The following is a 25,362-nucleotide window of genomic DNA, read 5'->3' as shown; positions in this document are numbered from 1 at the left end:
TAATCCATGGTGATTAGGGTGCAGCATATAAAACACAGGTGTCCATCCCTATTGGTCTCCCTTTGCCAAACTGATGCCCTCCAGATGTTTGGGACTCCTTGCTCATTTCTTCCTCAGGCACCATGGTTGTGATGGCTGATGGGAGTTGTAGTCCAAAACATCTGGAAGGTACCAGGTTGGCAAAGGCTGCCCCATAAATTGTTCAGTATGTTGCTGCCTTGTTGGTCCTACATAATGACCCCTTTTATTGGACCAACTTGGTGGGGATACAAAACTGAAATTTACTCCCCTCTGTGATTTGGATCGGAAAAGATTGCTCTTCACTTGTTATCCCCTTATTATCGCTTTACCAATGCAGTGCTCTCTGTATATAGGGCCACACTTTCTTTTGCAGCATCCTCTGAAATAAGATGTCAGTCGAACCATTTTGAGATAAGACCATCTGTAGAAGTTATATTTGTTAATTTGACATGCTTGGGGACCTTTTGAATCCAGAGCTGAAAATGACCTGAAAATATTGCAGGCACTTAATAATATTTACCACCTTTTTCTTAAGCACTTCACCCTAGCTCAGAGTTTCCCAAACTTGGGTCTCCAGCTGTTTTTGGAATACAATTCCCATCATCCCTGGTTCTGCTAGCTAGGAATGATCAGAGTTGTAGTCCAAAAACAGCTGGAGACCCAAGTTTGGGAAACTTTGCTCTAGCCCAGGCATAGGCAAACTCGGCCTTCCAGATGTTTTGGGACTACAACTCCCACCATCCCTAGCTAACAGGACCAGTGGTCAGGGATGGTGGGGGTTGTAGTCCCAAAACATCTGGAGGGCTGAGTTTGCCTATGCCTGCTCTAGCCATTACAACTGTCTTGTAATGCTGGCACAGATTTGGGGGAGAGAGAGAGAGAGAAAAGAAAGAAAGAAAATAAATATACTTTTAAGGCCACTTGATGAGTGCATGGTAAAGATTCAGTTTCAGGGCATTCAGCTGTTGTTCTTAACTGCCTGGCCCTAGCTCACTTGTCTAAAATCTTGCATTGCCCTTTTCTGTAGATCTTAGATTCCCACTCCTATCAGCCCCAGCATGCATAGCTAATGGTCAAGGATAATGGGAATTGTAGTCTGACAGCTTGTGGAGGACCACATTTCCCCATCCTTGGACCAGGAATAACAATGCACATATATTTGGGTTTAAGACACATTGGTGTGGAAAAGTAGGAGTTGAGTGTTTTTGTGAGGAGATCCCAGCCCAATTGGAAATGTTAGGGAGTAGAACAAACCTAGAAAGGAACTTGTCAAAATGTTCCTCATAGGTCCCGCAGGATCACTAAGGCTCCAATCTTATTCCTACTTACCTGTGAGTAAGCATCCTTGAACTCACTTACTTTTTGATAGGCACGTGTAGGATTGTGAAAACTGCAAATGTGTTGATGGCTAGAGTGTTGTGGCAGGGCAGTTTTCTCTCTACCACATGGAGACCTTGGTAGTTGTTTCTGAACCTCAGTTTGTTATGTGGGAGTGTCCGAGACAAGCTGGATCTGTTCACAATATTGCCTTCCTTGTGAGTCTTGCCAGAGGATGATGGCAAAAAAAGCTAATACTAGTGTGCTGTATTGGACTAAAAGCAAGGAGGTTTGGGTCTAAGTCCCCACTCAAGAATGAAGCTCACTCTGTGACCTAGGACTGGCCTCTATCCCTCAGTCTATCCTTCCTTGTGGAGTTGTTGTGAGGTTAGACCATGGTGCTGAAAACGCCAAGATTGCAGGTTTGATCCCCATATAGAACAGCTGCATATTCCTTTGTTGGACCAGATGATCTTCAGCATCCCTTCAAACTCAACAGTTCTGTGATCCCTCAGTCTAACCCAGGCTTCCTCAACCTCGGCCCTCCAGATGTTTTGAGACTACAATTCCTATCATCCCTGACCACTGGTCCTGCTAGCTAGGGATGATGGGAGTTGTAGCCAAAAACATCTGGAGGGCTGAGGAAGCCTGGTCTAACTTGCTTCATAAGGTTGTTGTGAGGATAAAATAGTGATGGAGGATGTATGCTGCCTCTTCTCCTTGGTGGAACAACAGGAGAAAACATGATACTTTTTTGTGTGGTGCCATAACAAGGGATTGCATGAATCCACCATTTTAAAACTGTGTGACAGCTGATGGCTTTAAAATACTCAGTGACTGTAGATCATGAATGGGGAACCTTTGGCTCCCAAAAGTTGCTGTTCTTCAACTCCCGTCAGCCCCAGCCAGCATGGCCAATGGTCATGGATGGTGGGAGTTGTAGTCCATCAACATCTGGAGAGTCGCCATGTTTGCCACTCCACTGTACACAAACAACTTGCTTTGCTTCCATTCCATCTACAGCACAATGAAAGCCATTAGACACAAATGGGTATGCTGTGAACACAGACCTACACAGGTAAACAAGGATTTAGTAGCATGGGTTTATTTCTCCTATATATTACAGATACTTCTGGCAGATCACATGCTGGTTAGCCAGCTGTTTGTGGTGGGTGGAAAATGAAGGCCGTGATCCTAAACACTTCTTATTTATAAGCGGTCCATTGAAATTGAATATTAGTCATTTAGTTAGTCTTGTGTGCACATATATAACTTAGCTCATTACTCTTTGGCTTTTTTATGTGCGTATTTCCTGAGTCCATGGAAGAGTAACTGAGCTTTCACTTTTTGCTTGTCTCTAGGTCATTTAAGAGGAACGATCCTGTTAACCCTTACCATGTGAACTCTGGCTATGTCTTTGCTCCTGCCACCAGTGCAAATGATAGCGAAATATCTAGTGATGCTCTGACTGATGACTCCATGTCTATGACGGACAGTAGCGTGTAAGTATTTCCCTTGGTTGAATTTTTTGAAAAACTGTTGGTTCTTAAAAGAATCCTACCTGACCATGATCTCTGCTTTAATTTTCTGTTTAAAATTCTGCTACCCAGTTATAATTCTGATGGACTCTTTACCCACCATATTGCCATAAACTAGGAGTATGGTTTGAGCACAGTGTGTATGCCTTTGACGCAATGGTAGGAAATGACTCTTTCATTTCCATCACTTTGCAGGTATTCTCACCCAGCTCTCAGGTGAACAACCTTGTTCTCCCAGTAGGACTAGAAATCCAGCCTCTTACCCATGGGATGTATCCATAATCGTCCCCATATCCACAATTTTGCCCCAGCCCTTCTTTTTTGAAGGACCAGGTGTACTCTTATTATCTAATTAACAGTCGTAAAAAAAGGAATTGCTTCCTCTAGGCGGTGCTTTCTGAGGTTAGCTGCTGAACTTAGGAGCGATGCTCTATTGACCCAAAGAGTCAACAGCCTTCTTGGGCTGAACCTGGCTGACTTTCTTTCTATAAGAGGGTGGAGGCTGTTTGGAATGTGATGACAATTATTCTTTAGTCTCTGGGAGAAGGATGGGAGGAATGATCTGTGCTGTAAAATTTGTGGTCTTCTACAGAGAAGGAAATGGGAAGAAGTTTTCTGTTGTAATCTGCTTTAGCCATACAACTATGTACAAGGGCAACTACGTACATTGTCAATGGTTTCTCTCTCCCACCTCTATTTCATGTTGCATTCCTCTTCCTGCTGCTGGGTAGAGAGATTGGACTTCATTGCTAAATATCACAAAGTGCTGTGAGGATAGGGGAGAATATTCTTTATTTCCAGGGGAAGGAACGCTTTTTGGAGGCAGGTTGGGGTTGGGGAGTGCAAAGTAGCCTGGTTTTAACTTAGCGTTGATATACATATGCACACAAACACACGCACAATTCCCAAGGTCTTAACTTGAAATGCTTAGTTCTGCTTCCCATGCATTCACATATCTGGAAGAAATTCCAACCCAAAACAGTAGGACTTAACTTGGGAGTAACAGGATTGTACTGTTAGTGTACCCATGGGTGGTTTGGAAACCTTGAAGGTGGAAGGAAACGCTTCTCAATTCCTTGTAATCCTTTTGGTGGCAGGGGAAGAATATGCACTTTTTAAAATAAAAAAATCCCTAGATATAAAATAGTGCAGACTTGGTTATCCACCCTCCTTCTAGTATGTGTGCAGTACTTTTTTAAAAAGATGATTTTATGGAAGAAGAAACCCATTCCTGCCTTACCCCGCTTTCTCGTTGAACAACATTTTCTTAAAAAGCTGCATCACTATTTTATTTCTCTTTGCCAGCTGGGCTGCGGTTTGTATATGTGCTCGGTGTGTCAACAGAGCATTCACTGGGTTAGTCATTTCTGGACCAGTGTTGGGTCACTTGGGACGAGCAGGGCTAGGATTATACCCTCTCTTCACAGCAATGCCAATTGTGGGGCCTTCTATAGATGAGAGCACTGAGTGAGAAATAAAGTGCATGCTGGATGAAAGGCTTAACTGAATCGCTTTCAGCCTATTGTTAGTCTAGGGGAGCTTAGAGGGGATAAGAGGGTAGCAGGCTGCTTTGAAATTTACTTGAACAAGTGAATAGGAGCTCCCCATAAAGCCGGGCATGAAAGGAGCCTGGCTGTTTTTTCCTGCCATAACAATAGCCAGTACAGGCTGTGAGGAGCAAGGGAAGCTTGCCTGATTAAACTGCTGGGAGCTTCAAGATATGGGGAGTGGGGGTGTTGCGGAGATGGTGGTGGTGTTGAGGCCGGAGGGGGGGGGGCGGGGAGGCAACCTGGATTTCAATAGGGCCCAGAATGGTTATATGGCTTTAGAGAGCAACCTGCAAAAACTCAAGGCATTTAACCAGTTCCTGCTGAAAACTGATCCCAAACTCCCCCTTCCCAACCCTCTTGAAGCCTTTGGAAAGGTTTGAATTTCCTGTGGTGCTGTCTCCAAACAAGGAGTGTGAGTGTGTGTGTGTGTGTGTGTGTGTGAGAGAGAGAGAGAGAGAGAGAGAGAGAGAGGAGGAAAGTGGGACACACACTTTTTCCAGCTCTGTGGTGTCTCACTGTTGTAAACTCCTAGAAGCAGAGCACGCTGATAGGCTTCAACAGCTGTTGCAAGCTGCGGTAACACTAGCACGTGTGCCAAGTTGTTTTTGTGTTTGAATTTCCTTCCCTGCCATGGGTGTATGAAAGAGAAACTTGAGCAAAAGGGAGGAAAGCGGGGAGGGCGGTGTGTTCCCGCTCAAGCTGCCTTCTTTTCTTTTCTTTTCGCTTTTTGAGGGGAGCGATGTTGGGAGAAAAGTGAAATCAGCTGCTGTTGTGGTTCATTTGCCACCTTTGATGTTGCAGGGCCATGGCTCCGTCACACTTTTCCTGTAGCTTCCGTGCCAACAAATTTGTGCAGCAATGCACCACCCTACTTTGCGTGTGCGTGTGTGCAATGGCTTTGGTGGGGTGCAAATCAGACAACAGAACCCACAGACATCTGAAAAGCCGGTATGATCTGGTCTCTTGTTTTCATGGCGGCCCCCAGGTGGCATTCCCAGCAAAGAAAATGCACACAATCCCTTCCTCCCCCCCCCCTTTTCCTGAACTTACATTTAACCCAAAGGATCAATGTTGCGTTTTTGTTTAATCTGCCCCTTTTTGGTGTTAGCCACAAAGCACCCAGGCAAAATCACATTTCCATTTCTTGATTGGAGGGAAGGGGTGAGGGAGGGAGGGAGAGACGAAAGGGGGACTTTTTATTATTTGGTTATATCTTATTTATGGATTTACTTTGGACACAGGGGAATACTGCTGAGCAAACTTCAAATATTACCTTATCTTACAAACCAGGCTTTTGATGTTGGCAAGATCAGAGGCTCCGTTTCAGAGCCATTGCCAAATGAAGATGGGAGTGAATGCATATGCGCACAGAGTCTGATATTTCAAAAGAAGCAGTGAAACTACATTCAGGTTAGGTCAGGCACATCTAAGTCAAAAGGCTAAGATAATTGGCTCAGCTTAAATGGCAGCTGACTGGAAAGAAGACTTCAAAACTAGTGTTTCCCCAGAAACAGATTGGCTTAGTACCAGACTGGTTAGCTAAAATGTTTATAATTAAACTGTGCTATTCAGTGCCTAAAACTATGCTGTTCTTCAGCCCAGAGTTGGATTTAAAACACATGCACACCAGGAAATCTAGCACAAATATTGTGCTTCTGGAGAAGGGAGGGGGGTTGGATTAACATGGACATCAGAAGTTGTATCTTTTCCCCGTCTTTCTTTTAAGGCAGTATTAATTGTGCACCGGTTTTGGATAGCATTTTATCCTAAAACCCTTTAAAATGTTTTCAGTTTTGTTGAGATGCATTCAGTCAGTGACCTTTGGTTTTTGTTGTTGGCTTAGAGTTGTGCCCGATGTTGGTCCTACTCTGAGCAGGCTCACTGAAATTAACAAACATAACTAGCTTAGGTTTGCTAATTTCAATGCGTCTACTCTAATTTCAATGGGTCTACTTGGTTGGCAACAGCCCTTAGATATGTTCTTTCTGTATCAGCTCTGGGTTCCGCTACTCTTCTAAGGAACTAGCATGGTATCTATGAGGTGATGCTGTTTTAGCCTCACACCAACTCCTACAATATATTTTATCCTGATAAATTGAGACTTACCCAGATGAGCTTCATGGCTGGGCAGGACCTTGCTCATTCAGGTCCAACACTTCTGTGCCATTCTGACTCAGCTTGTAAAAATGCTTTGCACATTCACTCTTTCTGTGATCTTGCAGCTACCTTATGAGGTGCAGCCGCCATTGTTCTCATTTTTTTTTAGATGGCAGAGAGACAGGCAGGCAGGAACTTGGCTAAGCCCACCCTGTGAACCTTTGGCTGAAATAGGGCTTGAGCCAAAAATAAAAGTCAAGAATTCTCTCCCTTGTAACCTCACTTGATCTTCTTGGCTACCCTTGTTGGACTTGAAATTCAAGCACCAGCTGCCCATCTTGTCTGTATTTAATGCATTATGGATTCTTACTTTCCTTCAATGCCCTTTTATTTTAAATACCCAAGGACCGTAGTTTAGGAAGCTTGTTTCAAGCCCTCGTTACGATTTTCAGTTCTGTTTCCCAGGGCTGTTCAGTAACGCCACCCTTCTTTTTAAAATGAGATTCACCAGCCCTTTCTATTTAATTGTAATTAACATCTCCCACCCCTCATCCCCCGCAACCAAGATAGCTGCTTGTTTGAGTGAGCCAATTAAGAGGACACCCTCATTTACCCAAATTGTGGCGTTAGGGAGCACTCAAAACATTCGGGCTAATCGGGGAGGCCTCAATGAATGGGAGAGGAGTGTCACATGGACACTTAGACTGCCGCTGTGCATCATGGTGGACTCGCAGGGAATGTGTATTGGTAAGTTTCCATTTAGAGGACTTTTCCTTATCGCAAGGAAGATGCTCCCTAAATGAGACAAAATAAAGCCAAGTAAAAAAATGCCCAACTATGGCATGTCAAGCTTTTGGTGTTTCTATCCTCAGAATCTATTTAATAAAGCATTGCATAGAAAAAGGCAGTTAGTGAAAGGGAAAGCATTACGTTTCCATGTTCACCCTGGCGCACCATTCCACACCACCAGGTAGCATTCAGTAACAACTGGACATATGATTCTTTATACCAGGCACAGGCAAACGCGGTCCTCCAGATGTTTTGGGACTACAACTCCCATCATCCCTGACCACTGGTCCTGTTACCTAGGGATGATGGGAGTCGTAGTCCCAAAACATCTGGAGGACCGCGTTTGCCTATGCCTGCTTTATACAGAGTGAAGCCCAGACTGGCAGCAGCTCTTCATGGCTTCAGAGCTGCTGCCTGAGATCATTTAAATGGAGTTGCGAAGGACTAAACACGGGACCTCATACAGGCAAGCCACATGATTTTCTATGGATCCCTTTTCACTGCTCAATATTTGACTTTGCTTGTGCTGCCACACTGCTAGGACTACCCAGTCCTAGCCCTACAAGTGGCTCTCATTCATCCCTTGTCCACTATTCCTCTGTCAGGTTGTAGTGCAGGAGTGAGGAACCTGCGGGGGCCACCAGATGTTGCTGGCCTGCAACTCCCATCATCCCCAGTCACTGGCCATGTTGGCTGGGGGCTGTTGGGAGATGGGAGTCCAACAGCATCTCAACGGGCCACAGGTTCATCACCTCTTGCTCCTTTAGACAGCAAGTTCTTTCTGGCAAAGAGATCTGCCTCTGTGTGAATCCGTTGATATGGAGCATGGGTCATTCTTGACTGAAGCTTCGGGGGTATGCAATCGCATCTAAACAGCATGCATTTGGTAAAACAGCCTCCCCACCTGCCTCTGCCTTGATGGAGTTGCCACATTCAATACACTTGGCAGTTCTATGCTGTCCTCTCTCCCTGGATGCAGAAACGCTCATAGTGTCCAAAAACTGCTAGGATGCTTTAGCCTTCAAAGAGGTAAACTTTGCATCTCCTCCCCCTTGGGATACTTGGAACGGGATCCTAGCCTGTCTTAGATTTATGGCTGGCATTTCATTTCTGCATCCACTGGAGCTTAAGTGAAGACATAAGAGGTGTTTGCGCGATGTTTCTTTCTTGGTTGTCCAGCAGCTTTCTTGGCAGAACCTAAAGAACAAATGTAGCAAACTGGGAAGGGAGAACAAACTTCCTCCTGGTTGATGGTGCAGCTGTCTCTTACTTGAGCAAGCCATGCGAATTGTTTTTGCGACATGCTGTTTTGTCTGTCCAAATGTTGCATATGTATTTTTGCTGTATGCCAAGTAATTCCAGTCCAAGTTGATGAGAAAAATCCTAAGAGTGTGATCTTTTACTTGTCTGCTCAGAAGTAAGCTCTATGGAGTTCACTGGGGCTTCCTCCCATTCCAGTCCTACAAAGGATCCAAAGGTCAAACTCTGTTTGACTCTAAGACTTGGAGCAGGAGTAATCAGTATGGGGTCCTCCAGAGGGTGTTGGATTACAACTCCCAGCAGCCTCAGCTACCGTGGCCAAAGGCCAGAGATGATGGGAGCTGTGATCCAACAACATCTGGAGGATGCCATGTTGACTGCCTGTGGCTTAGAATCTAAGCAAACCACACCAAAGTTCAGCATTAGCAAAGAAGGGAGCCTGTACCTACTCTAGTAGCAGACATTAGCCACACGTTTCAGGGTCAGATAAAGTGAAGAGGCTGGCTTTTTTACAAACCCATGCATCACTGCTAGAGAATCAGAATAGGAACACACCATCTTACAATGCACATTTTTCTCACCAGCCTTGCTTAGAAGCATACACCTCAGCTCTTGAAACCTGAATGAGAGTGTTCCTCTACAGCAATCTTTCCTAACCATGTGCCCATAGATACTGTTGAACTACAACCCTCATCGTCCTTGACCTTTGGCCATGCTGCCTGGGGATCACAGAGGTTGTGTTGTAGCAGTGCCAGGGGATGCAAGGTTGGGGAAGGTTGTTCTACAGCCTGGATAACCACCTCCAAGTGGGGGCCAGATTCTGGATTTCCCCACCCACAGTGGGCAGGGTTGCCCACCTACCCATCACTTGATGACACCATGATTCCAGGTAACCCATTTATCCTTTGCAACATGGCTTGAGATCAAGCTATGCTGCAAAGGAAGATCCAGGTTGACCCAAGTCCATGCTGATCAGTGACCTCAAGCCCTGCTTTCAGCAGGGGTTGGTTAATTTCCTGCATTCCCTATTATGGCTATTTATTTACTTGTTTCATGTTTGAATCACTCCCCTTGAGGCACCTCAAAGCGATTTCTCTACCAGGACTTCTGCAGCACAGCCAAATCCTGGTGTCTGCTAGCCCCTCTTGGTTGCTGTGTCCATACCTGATATGGTGTCTGGTGTGGGGCTTGTTGCTCATGGTTTGGGGGAAATGGCCTTGCAGGGCCTAATTGGGGTGGAGACTTCCCACCACTTGCTCTACAGCTTCATCAACATCAGTGGAGAAAGCCGTGGAGGAATTTCAAAATGATGCCATTGCCTGTTGTCAAAGTGCTGTGTCAAACCATGGATGTCAAAGTGCTGTGTCAAATCCAGAATGTCAAACCATGGTTTGAAGCTGACTTGAAACCCACAATTGTGTCCGCTGCCTAAGGTTACAGCATGTTTGGCAAACTGCAGATTTGGGCACTGTTGTGCCGCTCAAGAGGCTTCTACTGCGTGGAAATGGGAGTGACAAAGCCGAGGGCTGAGCAAGTGGGGAAGCAGACAAGTAACTGTAAACTGTGGTTTGCCTGTCTTCCATTTGGAAGCTCCCAACTATGGTTAGCACAAACTATTTGGGTGCCGTCTTTGTTTCCTCCATTTCTTGGAAGGTGGAGGCAGATGAAATTGCACAAATGTTAAAAATGCTGCACTGACCACAGGGAACACCAGCCAAGATTGAACGCAAACAATGCATAATGCTTTAGAAAGATGTTTAGCCGCTGGCCATGGCAAGTCTCCACACCTTTGCTGTCCAGATGACACTGCTAAGGGGGTGCTTTCTGGCAGTCGTGTAAGACTGTAGTTGGAACTTCTTATGTGTGGAAGCAGCCTCTTTTGGACTCTTCAAGAATTCTGGCCTCTATAGATTAAAGCTGACACTTAAATTGCTTCCAGAAAACAACATGTAGCCAATGCAAATGTTGGAATTGTAATGTTCCATGAGCACCTACCCACCCAGTCAGGAAGCAGGTTGTTTCATTCCACACCAGCTGAAGATTCCAGTCGCTCAAGAAGTAGCCCCATGGAATTACTTTATTCAGATTTTTTCCCCTTTTTGCTTTTGGGGAGGCCAAAAGGAACGGACGTCCACTCTCCCAATGAAACTATTTTCACCAGATGTGAATCTTCAGAAAGAATTTTGAGAGTTCCGAATGAAATGCCACATTTAAAAGCTCCACAGCCCACAATAATTTGGTGAACAAACCTCATGCCCATGTGGAAGTCGGCGAATGAGCAATGACTTGGGGGTTGGTTTTTTTCTTTCACCCAGCAAACCCACAATTGCTGATTTGGATGGACTGTGCAGCTTTCATACAACCCAGCATGTATTTGCTTTATAGCTGTTTGGTACAGCGTCCAGTATTCGTCCACAGAGCCATTCATATTTACACATCTGTTGGGAGCAAATGCTTTGTGTACGTGAAAAGGTTGTTGTGTACGTGAAAAGGTTGTTGCACTGTTTTTTTGCTTGAAGTGTAATTGTGTTCAGCAGGATATACTATTCATAGAATCATAGAATTACAGAGTTGGAAGGGACTATGAGGGTCATCTAGTCCAACCCTCTGCAACGGAGGAATCTTTTGCCCAGTGTGGGGCTCAAACCCACAACCCTGAGATTAAGTATCTCAACAGTTCCCATATGCATTTTCCCAGTCATTTTAACCAATTTTCAAAAAATTTCACCTAAATGGCATTCTGGATGGCAGCCCTAATTTACGTATGGCAGCTCTCATTTATACTAACACTCATGTAGTATGTAGTCTCAAGGACTTTTGGAACAATAGGCTCTAACAGTTCCCTGGTGAACAAAAGCAGGTGATATCCCTATCACAGCAGCAAACACAAAGTTTGGCTAATATGCACACATTTTAAAAAGTTGTGTGTGTATGTCTGGGTTCCCTGATTGATCAGGGTTCCTAGATGCGTGCACAGGTGTTTAAAGGCACCTGTATATTATACAGGCTTTCCTTCTTAAATGACAGAGCAAAGACGGGGAGACCAGTGGCTCTCTAGATGATCTTGAAGGAGTCCCCCTCCCATCATCCCTGACTATTGGCCAGCTGTCTGGAGCTGATGGGAGTTGAAGTCTAACAACATCTGGAAGGCCACTGGTTCCCCATTCCTGGGCTAGAGCCATGAAGGTCACAGTGAAGGCGTGCAGTGGGTGAAAAGAGAGCTTCCAACGATGTCCCTCAGACATGGAGCAAGCCTAGCTTTGCAACTGAATTGCCAGGTGGGCCTGTCTAGGAAGAGAATGCTGGCTTAGTCATCTATCTCTCATTGAGTGTGCCAAGCGGCATGTTGCAGTCTTCATGAAGAGCCAGCCAGTCAGACCAGGCATAGCCAGCTTGTGATTCAGATCTGCAGAACTACACCAAACCAATTGATCCTGGAGCAGAAACGTTTATTCGGGCTCAATGCAGTGAGGAACTTACAGAGTGGCCCTACTGCTCCGAAATGTTGCATGTCTTCATCCTAAGTTACACGTACGCACACAAACACGGGGGGGGGGGGGACACAGGCTGTTCACATTCACAGGTTCAGCCCACATTGGGACTTACAGATCCCACCACTGGAAATTTCCACAATTCCTGCTTTCCATATTACAAAAGGAGTAGGGACAAAAGCCATACCACTCTGCCGAACAGCAGCTGTTTTTCCTGTTTTCAGTGTGCCGTATGTACAAGTTAGCTGTGGTATGCTGGCAGGCAAAACCATATTCCAGTTTGCAATATGCCTTTTTATTCCTATTTGTATCCTAATTTACATGCATATACAGACACCGAAACGAGCAAACTCAGTAAAGAAATTATGAAGAGGGGGAGGCATAGTAACCAGATTGCAGAAATTAGGAAGTAGAACATCTTGTCATTTTGCCCTGGAGGGTTGTTTTTGTTTTTGCACATGGAGATTTCTTTAGGCATGAGCTCTATGCAACTTGGGGCCTGGATTTCCGAAGAAACACTTGCTTATTGTATAGACCTGCTCATTTGCTAAGATCGTTAAGAGCAGGCTTTTCTGGTGGAGCTACTGCTAGTTGAGGCACAGGGTGCGACAACCCAACAGAGGGCCTTTTCTGTGTTGGCACTTGGTTTAAGGAACTTCCTTTTCTCTAAAATGAGGTAGATGCCAACCGTGATGAACTTTTGATGCAGGCCTCCCTGTTTATTCTGGGATTTGCTGGCTACTAATTCTAAGATCAGAATAATATACATTGCTGGTTATGGAGGATGTAATTTGTCCATGGTTTCTAATGTTTTAATATGTATCTGTTTGTACTGGAATGAAGAAATATCATGCCACCATTCTGATTTTATCTGTACGATGTGTTGTTAGACAGTCTAGGGTCCTTCAAGAGGAAAGGCAGAATAAAAGAATTGTTGTTGTTGTTGTTGTTAGGTGACTTCCAACATATATAAAAACATAATATTCTATGAACCACTCAAATATTATTCAGTTGATGAGCAGTATATATAAACTCTTAAAGTAAATAAAAGAATAAATATTTTTCAGCGAAGTTTGACTGTGGAAGAGGAAGAAACCGTTTTGACTACAACACATGACTAGTTATTTAAAGGCCCAGTTACATGTTTGTGTAGGACTGTGGGCAAAAGACAGCAGATTGGTCAAATACTCAGCCCATCAACCTGCCTCTCTGTTCTACAACCACTTACAAGAATCTCTGAAGTAGGGCTGTCAAATTCTATTTTCTTAAATGAATGAAGGAGGTCCTGCTTCAGGGCTGGAGTTTGAGCCAGTCCTATTTAAGCACCCTTTTTGTTGTTGTTGGGCAGCGGGAGATGCTTCCATGTTTGTTTCATTGCATCTTAGCTGAGTACCTTGTTTGAAAAATAACAATTTGTATCCCTTTACTTCTAGTGATGGGATCCCTCCATACAGACTCGGGAGCAAAAAGCAACTCCAGCGGGAAATACATCGGAGCGTCAAGGCCAACGGTCAAGTTTCTCTACCTCACTTTCCAGTAAGTACTTAAGTTTGTTCAGGCGATAGAGAGAACCCATCAAGACTTACTTGCCCTAAAAGTGTGCTAAGCCAAACTGGGAAGAGAGAAGCCCCTAGAAATGGCAGTCTACCAAAATGCAAACGCAACACGCTGGCTAATAACTGTTAGTAAATATATAATCGGCATGATGTCATTCAAAATATACAAATAAGCCACTTCAGAACTAATATATATATATATATATATATATATATATATATATATATATATATATATATACAACACATCTCACAAAATATACAAGTAACTGCAACTTGTTATATGTATCAGAGTCAAACAAAGATCACTTCATCAGCAGCTACATTATCCAGTGAGCACTGACCCACTAGTATGATCTTCACTAGTATGTATATTTCATTGATAATTATTCGCTGATAAAGACTTTATTCCGAAACAGCTGAACTATTCCGGATGCACTGTCCTTTCCAGACTTTTGTGAGACGTCTTCCTTTGAGAGACGGTTTGGCGTTCCTCGCTATTCATTGGTTGTTTGAATCTTTGTTTGACTCTGATACATATAACAACTTGCACTTACTTGTATATTTTGCGAGTTGTGTTGTATTAGATAGATAGATAGATAGATAGATAGATGATAGATAGATAGATAGATAGATAGATAGATAGATAGATAGATAGATAGATAGCTTTGAAGTGGCTTATTTATATATTTTGAATGACATCATGCCGATTATATATTTACAAACAGTTATTAGCCAGCGACTTGCATTTGCATTTTTGTAGATTGTCACATTTTGCAACACAGGGGTTTGGGTTTCCTAGAAATGGCAGAGCAGGCTCACTGCCCACATCCTTAAAAAACCATCTTTAGACCCGGCCAGTATGGCCAACTATCGCCCAGTTTCAAATCTTCCATTCTTGGGCAAGGTGATTGAGCGTGTGGTTGCTGAACAACTCCAGGCACGCCTGGAGGATGCGGACCATTTGGATCCCTTCCAATCAGGGTTCAGGCCTCATCATGGGACTGAAACTGCCTTGGTCGCACTGGTTGATGATCTCCGGCGAGCTAGGGACAAAGGTGAGAGTTGTTTCCTAGTTCTGCTGGATCTCTCAGCGGCCTTTGATACAATCGACCATAACATCCTTCTGGACCGTCTAGAGGGGTTGGGAGCTGGGGGCACTGTTATACAGTGGTTTCGCTCCTTTCTCCTGGGCCGTGTTCAGAAAGTGGTGGTGGGGGATGAGTGTTCAGACCCTTGGGCCCTCACTTGTGGGGTGCCTCAGGGTTCCGTCCTCTCCCCCATGCTTTTTAACATCTATATGAAGCCGCTGGGAGAGATCATCAGGGGGTTTGGACTGGGTGTCCATCAATATGCAGATGATACCCAGCTCTACCTTTCTTTCAAATCAGAACCAGTGAAGGCGGTGAAGGTCCTGTGTGAGTGCCTGGAGGCGGTTGGAGGATGGATGGCGGCTAATGGATTGAAGTTGAATCCTGACAAGACAGAAGTACTGTTTTTGGGGGACAGGGGGCGGGCTGGTGTGGAGAACTCCCTGGTCCTGAATGGGGTAACTGTGCCCCTGAAGGACCAGGTGCGTAGCCTGGGAGTCATTTTGGACTCACAGCTGTCCATGGAGGCGCAGGTCAATTCTGTATCCAAGGCAGCTGTCTACCAACTCCACCTGGTACGCAGGCTGAGACCCTACCTGCCCGCTGACTGTCTGGCCAGAGTGGTGCATGCTCTAGTTATCTCCCGCTTGGACTACTGCAATGCGCTCTACGTGGGGCTACCTTTGAAGGTGACTCGGAAACTACAACTAATCCAGAATGCGGCAGCTAGACTGGTGACTGGGGGCGGCCGCCGAGACCACATAACACCGGTCTTGAAAGACCTACATTGGCTCCCAGTACGTTTCCGAGCACAATTCAAAGTGTTGGTGTTGACCTTTAAAGCCCTAAACGGCTTCGGCCCAGTATACCTGAAGGAGCGTCTCCACCCCCATCGTTCTGCCCGGACACTGAGGTCCAGCGCCGAGGGCCTTCTGGCGGTTCCCTCATTGCGAGAAGCGAAGCTACAGGGAACCAGGCAGAGGGCCTTTTCGGTGGTGGCGCCCGCCCTGTGGAATGCCCTCCCATCGGATGTCAAGGTGATGGACAACTACCTGACATTCAGAAAACATCTTAAGGCGGCTCTATTCAGGGAAGCTTTTAATGTATGATATTTTAGTGTTTTTTGGTTTCTGTGGAAGCCGCCCAGAGTGGCTGGGGAAACCCAGCCAGATGGGCGGGGTACAAATAATAAATTATTATTATTATTATTATCCTATGAATGGTGCTTACCTGGGGCAACTGGACTCATCTTCACTGGAGGCAGTAGCAATGGAGTTTCACGCTTCTTCCAACCAGCATAGGGGGACATAGGAAACGGCCCTGTTTGTCCATCCAGCCTAGTTTTGTCTACTCTGATTGGCAGCAGCTCTCCAGGGTTTCAGGCCAACAGCCTTTCTCACCCAACTATCTAATACTTACTGTTTTTCTTTTGACACTTGAGATGGAGGTTCTTCTGCATGCAACACACATCCTCTTTCATGGGGACTATGTTTCCTCTCCAGCCTTTTTGCTCTTTGTGTTCTATGAACATAAAAACCTCTCAGAGGAAGATAGGCCAGGTCATTTAAGCTTCCTTCATAGTGTGGCGGCGGCGGTAGGGATTGAAGGCAATCTCTGTTCATATCTGAACTACTTTGTCCAGTCATGGCACTTGGATAAGGCTATGCAATCTCTAGATGAATTTAGCCTTGATGCCTTTTTGAGTCATTCCTTGTTGTTGTTTGCTTCAGTATAGGAGAGAGATGGAATGCTGATCCGTTGGGTGGTGTTTGATTTGGCTTGGTTAGAATGCAAAGTTGCATCAGCCTAAAATAAAAGAAGAGGAAGGAATGTACAAGATGGTGGAAGACAGATCCAAGCATCCCTTCCTTCCTTCCTTCCTTGTATAGCTAAACAAGATACCAGGTGCCTTACACCAGCAGCTATCCAACATGTTTAGACTTCCTAAAAATGTACTTCCAGAGTTTCATTCCTGGTGCATGAGAAATTCTTTCTAGGTTTAAACCTGAAGGTTTTCCACCTGCCTCTTCTCCCTCAATGTTTCCTTTTTGCTGGCTACGAAAAACCCGTATCCATGGCACTCTGAGTACCATATGCTAAGGGCAGTGGGCAGGCCAAAAGGTTACCTGGCTATTTCCTTCCTACTCCGCCCTGTGAGCTTCTAGACTAGGTATGGGTAAGCCTGTGGCCAGGGGTGGACTTTGGTAATAAGACACCCTGTTGTTGTTTAGTCGTTTAGTCGTGTCCAACTCTTCATGACCCCATGGACCAGAGCACGCCAGGCACTCCTGTCTTCCACTGCCTCCCGCAGTTTGGTCAAACTCATGCTGGTAGCTTCGAGAACACTGTCCAACCATCTCGTCCTCTGTCATCCCCTTCTCCTTGTGCCCTCCATCTTTCCCAACATCAGGGTCTTTTCCAGGGAGTCTTCTCTTCTCATGAGGTGGCCAAAGTGTTGGAGCCTCAGCTTCACGATCTGTCCTTCCAGTGAGCACTCAGGGCTGATTTCCTTCAGAATGGATAGGTTTGATCTTCTTGCAGTCCATGGGACTCTCAAGAGTCTCCTCCAGCACCATAATTCAAAAGCATCAATTCTTTGGCGATCAGCCTTCTTTATGGTCCAGCTCTCACTTCCATACATCACTACTGGGAAAACCATAGCTTTAACTATACGGACCTTTGTTGGCAAGGTGATGTCACTGCTGAGAGAGGACAAGATTGGGCGCCCCTCCTAAATATTCCTTATTTTCACAAGTATTGAGTAGGTACCCCTATAAGTATAGGATCATGGTGATAATGATCCTGGCGGGGGGACGGGGGACCACCCGCACCACCCTAAATCCAGGCAGAAATGATGGGAGCCGAAGTCCCATAGTGTCCGAAGTACCACTGTTATAGAAGCACCTGCCAAACAGTAGGCCTCTGAATCCCAAGTGAGGATGGTGGTCTTCCACTCAGGTCCTGCTTTTGCAGTCTTCTTATGTTGTCACATATCTTTTACCCCATTGGAAATTGGATGCCAGACTTGACGGACGTTTGATAATGATCCTGCAAGACTTCTCTGTATGTCCTTTCTTGTTTCTATTTTCCTGTATGACTCCTTTTCCAATTTTACATACTTCCCCCCTCCCCACTGTGTTCTCTTTTCACACTGGGCTTCATGTGCCCAGCCACCATTGGAAAGATGAATTCCTCTTCCTCCTCCCAATCACTGCCTCTTTTTTGAGGACAATGAATATGGACTTGCCTTCTGGTATGTTTGCACCATGTTGATTAGCTCTGAAGAACTGATATGAAGTGTCCGCCCTCCTACCCATTTTAAGCCACGAATGGATGGCTAGGAGGGAAATGGGGGGGGAGAGACCCTTCTTAAATCTCTCCCCTAACTTCCACAGCTGCTCCCCCCTTTCTTTCTTTCTTTCTTTCTTTCTTTCTTTCTTTCTTTCTAAAAAAAGGATCATGCTTTCCATTTTCTGGTCTGCTCCAGGACGTCAAAGAGAGAGAAACACACCAGGAGAAATCCTGTGTTCATTGAAGTCACTGGGAGTTCTGCTATTTGTTTGAGCAGAGCCAGGATTTCTACCACCACTTACAACTTCTTGGCAGGAAATAGACATCCCAGCCTCTGCAAAGGAAAGAGGATATTTGTACCAAATATGCGCTTTCCAAAATTAAAAATAAATAAAAAAACCAGTGTTTTTCCTGCCTCTTGGTTTTCAAGGAAAGCAGCTAATCTGGTTCTATATATTTGGGAAGGTTGGCTTGCCCTCTCCTTTAAAGTACAGAAGGTTTGAGGGAGATGCTGGTGTGATTCTTCTAGCGAGGCATTTCTCTGCAAAACTGTTTACCCAGACAAGTGCTAACCTATCTTGTCTCATGATTTGTGTAACCAAATCCCTCTCCTTATGTAGTAGAGAAAACATTAGTAGATAGATAGGTAGGTAGACTGATAAGTTGAGGTGTACTGAGATGTTTTGTTTTTGTGTGCACGCTCTCTTTATTTATTTATTTATTTATTATATTTCCCTATCCCTTCCATAAAGAAAGTTCTATAGCCTCCGCTTGTAAATTAGATTATTTTGTCCTGGGGCGTGCAAATCGACTTTCTCTGTAAGGCAGTGCTTTGATCAGGGAACTGAATAGAGCCAGCTTGTGTAAGAGTGACAATTTCCAGCAGAGTGGCCTTTTTCTACCCTCACATCATTTCTGAAGCTAAGTGGTTGCAGGAGAGAGAGAGAGAGGCCCCACCTCATCTCATGGGTAGTATGTGAAAGAGCTGGCAGTTCGGCTTTCTGCTTTAAAAAATAAAAATAAAATAAAATGTGTGTTTGTGTGTGCGTGTGCCTGCAGAATTTAAGGGTAAAGGCAAAAAGAAATGGAGGGGGAGTACTTGTGGGGAGATGAGAACAGCGATTGTGGGTGGGTGGGGGTCTTTCCTAGCTTCTTTTGGCAGAGATTCTCTCGCCTGCTTTTTTATATTCTACACTTGATTTGGAGATGTTCCCTTTTCCCTTGATAGATCTGCTTGAGGCAGCCACTCTCAGCAGTGTAGCACTGCTTGCCTGCAGCAGCTTCCTTCATTTTCTGTACAAAGAGATGGAGGGCAGGGAGAGGGGGGGGGAGTGAGAGAGAAAAAGAGAGAGAGAGGGAGATCTAGGACACTGTTGAGACAACACTACCTCAAAGGTGCCCAGTGTGTAGCCAGGAAATAAATTACCAGCACTTCTCTGATCTGCAACCGTTTGACTTCTCTTTCTCTCTCCCCCCCCCTCAGTTCCCTTCCCTTTCCCCCCTCCCAAACATCTTATTATATATTTTTTTTAATTTCCAACTCCTTTCTGTTTATACTCCACTTTTATTCCTTGAGTTAAAGTCTCTCCCTCCCACCTCGGAGTTTTTCATTTGATGTTTGACAACAGTCTTTGAAGATTTTCTACTTCAGAGTAGTTACTGATGGGCTGGTTGTACTACAGAGAGAACAAGCAGGGTTCCTCGGAGTGCGACCAACTGCTCCTGCCGAAGGCAAGCGCTATTGGGGAGAATGTCACTCCATGAGGCCGCGGCAACGGCTCATAAAAATCCAGAGCAGACCATGCCTGGTTGCGGACTCCTTTTCATCCAAACATGGAGACGCAACCAGCTGAACGGGGCCAGGAATGCCGCATGGGCTGAGCTGCTGAAGCCGCCTGCTAAACATGGCTCGCTGTTTTTGTCCCCGCTCTGTATAGCGAACCCACCGCCTTCCTAAGGAAATGACCCCCGTGGAACCGGCCACCTTCGCAGCCGAGCTCATCTCTCGGCTGGAGAAGCTCAAGCGGGAGCAAGAGACCATGGACTGCTTGGAAGAGAGGCTGCAGCAAATCACAGAGGTAGGTGAATTAACCCGTTCAGGGGCGGACGCCTGCTGGGCGGCAGCCTCCCTTGGCTAGGAGGAGGGAGGGAGGGAAGGAGGGGGTAGCAGAGGCGGGGGTTCGAAGCGGGATGTTAAGAGATGGCAAGACCACAGGGCTTCTTCGTTCCTACTTAGGGGCAAGCTGTCGATTCTCCTGCCTTTAAAACCCGAAAATGCGAATGATTCCCTCTTCCCGTTTTCACTCCGTGCCTCTTGGTATTTAAAAGACAATAACGGACCTGACCACCCCCACCCCCCTTGTAGGTCTGTTATCTCCTCTTCAGGCTGTTAATGCAGAAATGCATGATGTCTGGAGCAGTTTCTCAACCGCCCTTGTTCAGCTCTGCAGATGGATGGATGGATGGATGGATGGATGGGTGGATGGATGGATTGATTGCTCTTTGTGTTTTGCCCTTGAAGGATGAAGAGAAGGAGGGATCTGACGCACCTGTGAGCGCACAGCCTGGCCGAGAGGTTGGGGCTAATCAGCACCCGCAGCACCCCCTTGCCCTCTTGCCCTCCGGCAGCTACGAGGACGACCCTCAGGCAATCCTAGACGACCACCTCTCCCGAGTGCTGAAGACCCCGGGGTGCCAGTCGCCTGGCATGGGCCGGCACAGCCCTCGCGCACGCTCTCCGGACCGCCTCCCCGGGGGCAAGTTGCTCCTTGCGCCGGGCACAGCCTCGATCCCCACAGCCTGCGCCCTCATCAGCAAAGGATTTATCACGAAGCAGACCACCAACCACGTTCACCACCACTACATCCACCACCACACCATTCCCAAGACGAAAGAGCAGATAGAAGCGGAAGCTGCCCAGCGAGTCCAGTGTTTATGTGCTGCCGGGGGCAGTGACTATTATTGCTACTCCAAGTGCAAGGGGCACTCCAAGGGGGTGGACCTCCCTATGGCTCAGCTAGAGCCGTTTGGGTAAGTTTCCTCTGGTGGTTGAGCATGGGGAAGGGCAGGTGTCAAAAACTTGGCTATAGTGCTGTGACTCACGCCGTGCTCTGTAAACAATGGGTAGCCGTTGGTAGTTTATGAAATCGCAAAGAGCTGGGGATTACGGGGGAGAGGAGGAGAGCTGGGTGCTGTGTGTTTCTGGCATAAGCTAGCAGAACGGCAAACAAGCAGCAATCTTAAGTGCTCTTCTCTTTTCTCTCTCACTGAAGCCTCAGCCGAACCGGGACACTACCCAAAAGGAACTGTAAGCTACCAGATGGCATCATTCTGCCAGGCGGGGAAGGAGGAGGGCTCTCCATACCACCAGGAATCCAGCTACCTGGAGGGGAGGCGGACCGCTCTCAGAATGTCTGGCAGTGGATGCTGGAGAGTGAAAGACAATCTAAGCACAAACCCCATAGGTAAATATAAGCTGTCTGCAACACTCTTGCTCCCGGTAAATATTTATCTATTACACAGCTGTCTATTTTTACAATCACTAAAAACAAATGGAGCTCTTTTGCTCCTCCGGTTTAATATGAAAGCTGTTCTGCGGAACCAGAAAAACCACAAAAATGTCATGTTTTTGGCAAGAGCCCCTTTTCATGTTATGACAGACTTTTTCTTTTCTTTCTTTCTTTTTTTGGGAGAGTGAGTGCACAGAACAGAAGCTGCTATTAAACTCATATTTTCCAGCTTTTATAACCTTGTTCCTTCCCTCTCCCCTGTCTTTTTCTCTGCAGCACACAAAGCACAAAGAAGGCCTACAGTTCGGAGTCCACCAGAGGCATGCCTGGCGAGCGCCCGGCCCGTCACCACCTCTGGGGGAGCAGCAGCCACCCGCGTGGCGCACAGCCCGCCCACCCTTTCGTCCAGGATCCCGCCATGCCCCCGCTGACGCCGCCTAACACTCTGGCCCAGCTGGAGGAAGCTTGCCGCAGGCTAGCGGAAGTGTCCAAGCCACAGAAACAACGGTAACCTTCCTACAGGTTGGGTGCTGGGGTGCCTCTTTACCGCGCTTACTGCAACATAGGTGCAAAAGGTCTTGAATGTGTGAACATTATCTTCAAAAGTTGAATGCTTTCACATCCTTATCAGCTAGCTGATGGCTTGTGGCAAGAAAATAAAGCAAATCGGGCTATGTTCTTGCAGGCTCGTGTCTGGTGGTCAGTCCTGAGAATGAAAGATGGGAAGGATGTGATGCTAATTCATGTGGTTCATTTAGTCCTCTTGGAGGGGTGACTTGGGGCTGAAGCACAGCGGCCACCTCTTTGCCCCCTCCCCGACCTTAACGTTTTTGTCATTAGGAAGGCTCTTTCCAGTCCAGTTTGAGCTTCATGCAACCCTTTTTAAGATGGATAAGAAACAAAACTTCTTAACAGCTGTAAAAAAACAACAACAATAGCTTGATTTGTAAATCCCCTTGCAAGTTAATGCCATTTTAGTTTGGCTGTCTTCATCCTAGTGGAAGCTTATGGCACCGCAGGTGATGTGAAGGTCTGGTGGTGCAAAACCACACAAGGCCCAGCCATCAAACGGAATACTGCCTTAGAAATTATAATCTCCCATTCTTATCATAAACAATTAGAATATTGAACTCTGCCCTTGTTTGTTTTTCTTAAACGTCTTGTGGAAGTGAATCCGGTTACTTGGCCAAAGAGCCTTGCTATCTTTCACTAGAAAACTCAGGCATAGTTTTAACTGTCTGCCCTGGATATTAGATATACTGGTGGGATTTTGACATCCTTAATCATTTTTCCCTTTCTCTGCTCCCCCTCCCTGCTTTCCAACCTTTAGATGTTCAGCTTCGAGTCAGCCCAGGGATCGCAACCACTTGACTTCTGTACCAGGAGGAAACAGTCCTTTCTGCAATGCAAGCGTAGCGGCAGAAGAGTGAGTGTTGCCATATGCAACATCTAGCTTTGGATATCATTCATTACCTTTCAAAACTTGTGTTTTATCAGTGGGGTGGTGCTTTAAAAATGTAATCTTTCCGTGGCAGCTAAAGCCTGGTCTTTCCTCTTTTGATGGGGGTGAAAACAGAACAAAACATTTTTTTCAAATCTTGTCTTCTGATTTTTTTATTTTTTAAAAAAGCTTGCATTCCTGTAAAGTGGACAAAGATTGGATTAGTCTAATTACAGGATAGTTCTTTTTAACAAGAAATCTGCTACAGTCTAAATAATTAAAGTTTTCTTTCTTACGCTCTTCATCTTATGCAATGAGCAATGTTTGAAGTCCAGGCTAAGCCACCTGACTGTAGCCTTTCATTTTTAATTGGTTGACCTTAAGTCCACCAGCTGTCTGTGCGAGTAGCTTTTTTTCTCTTCCTGAAGCCACTCTACAAAGACTTGGAACAAATTAGGAAGAGTAAATTACTGTGGAGTAACACTTTGTGACCTTTTGACATGCCAAGTCAATGTTGCCTCAGAAGTTGCCTGCATGGCATTCAAAGCGCCGTTGCTATTCTGCTGAGTAACTGAGTTGTTTGTTATTCCCTAAGAGGGTTGCTCTTCCTTGGGAGTCCCAAGGTGTGAGGAGAGCTTAGCTATCTGCTGCTCCTGCCATTGGCTCCACAACATCATGGCTCCAAAAATCTGCTTGACTGTAACTGCATCACAGAATCTGGTGCAACAGGCAGATCTCTTACCTGGACACAGCAGTTTTTAATATGCATGTGTTGGTACACATAATGAGCAGCTTTCTAATTCACATCAGTGTAGAAGAAAGTATGGTGTTTGTCTTGACACGGAAGTGAATTGGAAACCTCTGCTCATGTGAAGCTTTGGATTTATTTTATTTATTTAGTAAGAGATTGCTATACCATCCTTCTCTCTCTCACACACACACACAAGTCACAGGGCAACATATAAGGCAATATAAAGAATAATAAGCAAAAAGATTTTAAAAAATGCCCATGTATAACTTAATTGACAGCATCATAAAAATGGCTTAACCATTCCACCTCTACAAGCTTGACAGAAAGAGTGAGTTCTTATCTGCTGTCTAAAACAATATAAAGTTGGGAGGGCATTCCACAGATGTGGAGCCACCACCAAAAAGGCTCGTGTGTGTGTGTGTGTGTGTGTGTGTGTGTGTGTGTGTGTGTAGACAAGATTGTATTCCACATGGTTGTAGAGGCTTGGAAATCAAGTTAGTTGATTTCCAGAGGGATAACCATGTTAGTCTCTTGCATTAAAAACAAGGAGATCATTGATAAAATGCAACAAATTGGTAAAATGCAGTTCAAAACACATAGATGAAGGCTTAAAAATCCAACCACTGCTGAAAGAAAGTCCAGAAATTCAGCATGGAAAAATACAGAAGCTTTACAGGCAACTAGTTTCAGAAAATGTTCTCCATCAATTTATATTAAGACATTCAGCAATCCATGAAGAATAACTCTGCAGTTTCTTAGCTGGTTCTGACTGACTTTAATTCTTCATCCATAATACCTGAATGACCACCTTTCCCCATATGATTTGGCCCAGATCCTGCGCTCATAATCCTGGACCCTTCTTGTTGTGCGCCCTTCCTAAGAGGTCCAGAGGGCACCATTGCATATCTTTAGGTGCAAGGCAACAAAATTTCCTCTGCAGCCAGGCCTTTGGTCTTTAACCATCAGTGGCCTTTTAGAAGTGGGCAAGATGTTTTTAATGTATTTCTCTTTTCTTTTGGTTCTAACGTATCTATGTGGGGTTCATTGCCTGCATGTTTGGTTGTAAATTGCTCTGGGTTGCCTTGGGCATGATAAAACAACTGCCAAATTTAAGTAGTAACAACAACAACAGCTCCTTCTGAGAAGGTTACAGAGTGCTGGGAACCATAGTGGAAAGTTTCCTCAAGGGCTATCTTTTCTCAGAATTCACCTGTATACAATTTAGTTCCTAAGAAGTCTTACACAGTCCTGAGAGTTCAGTAATTCAGCTAAGCTCCCCAAAGGAACAAACACTCTAGTTGTCTGTGGCAAAGTGAACCTGGCTGAGAAGTGGCTAGAAAGCACCTCAGCCAGACTCCATCCATGTAGTTGAAGTGAACCATTGCATACACGGGGAGGGCTAAACCTCCAGCGCTCAACTTCCCCCATTTGGCCTATTCTGTTGGTGTTTGGAAATGGACAGCAGGGTTGTTGTTGCTTTTAGGTTGATAAAGGAATGACTTGACTTGGCCAAGCTCATACAACACATTAACAACAAATTAGAGTGGTGGGAATGGGAGATTGGCAGATAGCTGAGATGAGCCTGTTGTCCCACCACCCTTCTGAGTAATACCCCTCCCCATCTTCTCACTATATAGAAGGGTCTGGCAACTTCTGTTTC

At 45.5% G+C, this 25,362-nt stretch overlaps 1 protein-coding gene across 4 annotated transcripts in view; it reads left to right on the top strand.

Moving 5' to 3' along the window:
- The window catches only part of AXIN2 (axin 2), a 78,942-nt gene that overhangs the window by 41,472 nt on the left and 12,108 nt on the right, over positions 1-25,362 (top strand). For all 4 annotated transcript variants that reach the window (XM_081181286.1, XM_081181285.1, XM_081181288.1 and 1 more), the window contains 7 exons: positions 2,700-2,840; positions 13,497-13,599; positions 19,939-20,079; positions 20,523-21,031; positions 21,274-21,465; positions 21,787-22,017; positions 22,841-22,936. In XM_081181286.1, coding sequence (XP_081037412.1) covers positions 2,700-2,840; positions 13,497-13,599; positions 19,939-20,079; positions 20,523-21,031; positions 21,274-21,465; positions 21,787-22,017; positions 22,841-22,936 — 1,413 coding nt within the window. The remainder of the gene's footprint in view (positions 1-2,699; positions 2,841-13,496; positions 13,600-19,938; positions 20,080-20,522; positions 21,032-21,273; positions 21,466-21,786; positions 22,018-22,840; positions 22,937-25,362) is intronic.

This window comes from Podarcis bocagei (genome assembly GCF_964188305.1).
Source record: "Podarcis bocagei genome assembly, chromosome: 2".
NCBI lineage: Eukaryota > Metazoa > Chordata > Lepidosauria > Squamata > Lacertidae > Podarcis > Podarcis bocagei.
The sequence above is the reverse complement of the archived record's forward strand: the minus strand, read 5'-3'. Positions and strand labels throughout refer to the sequence as shown.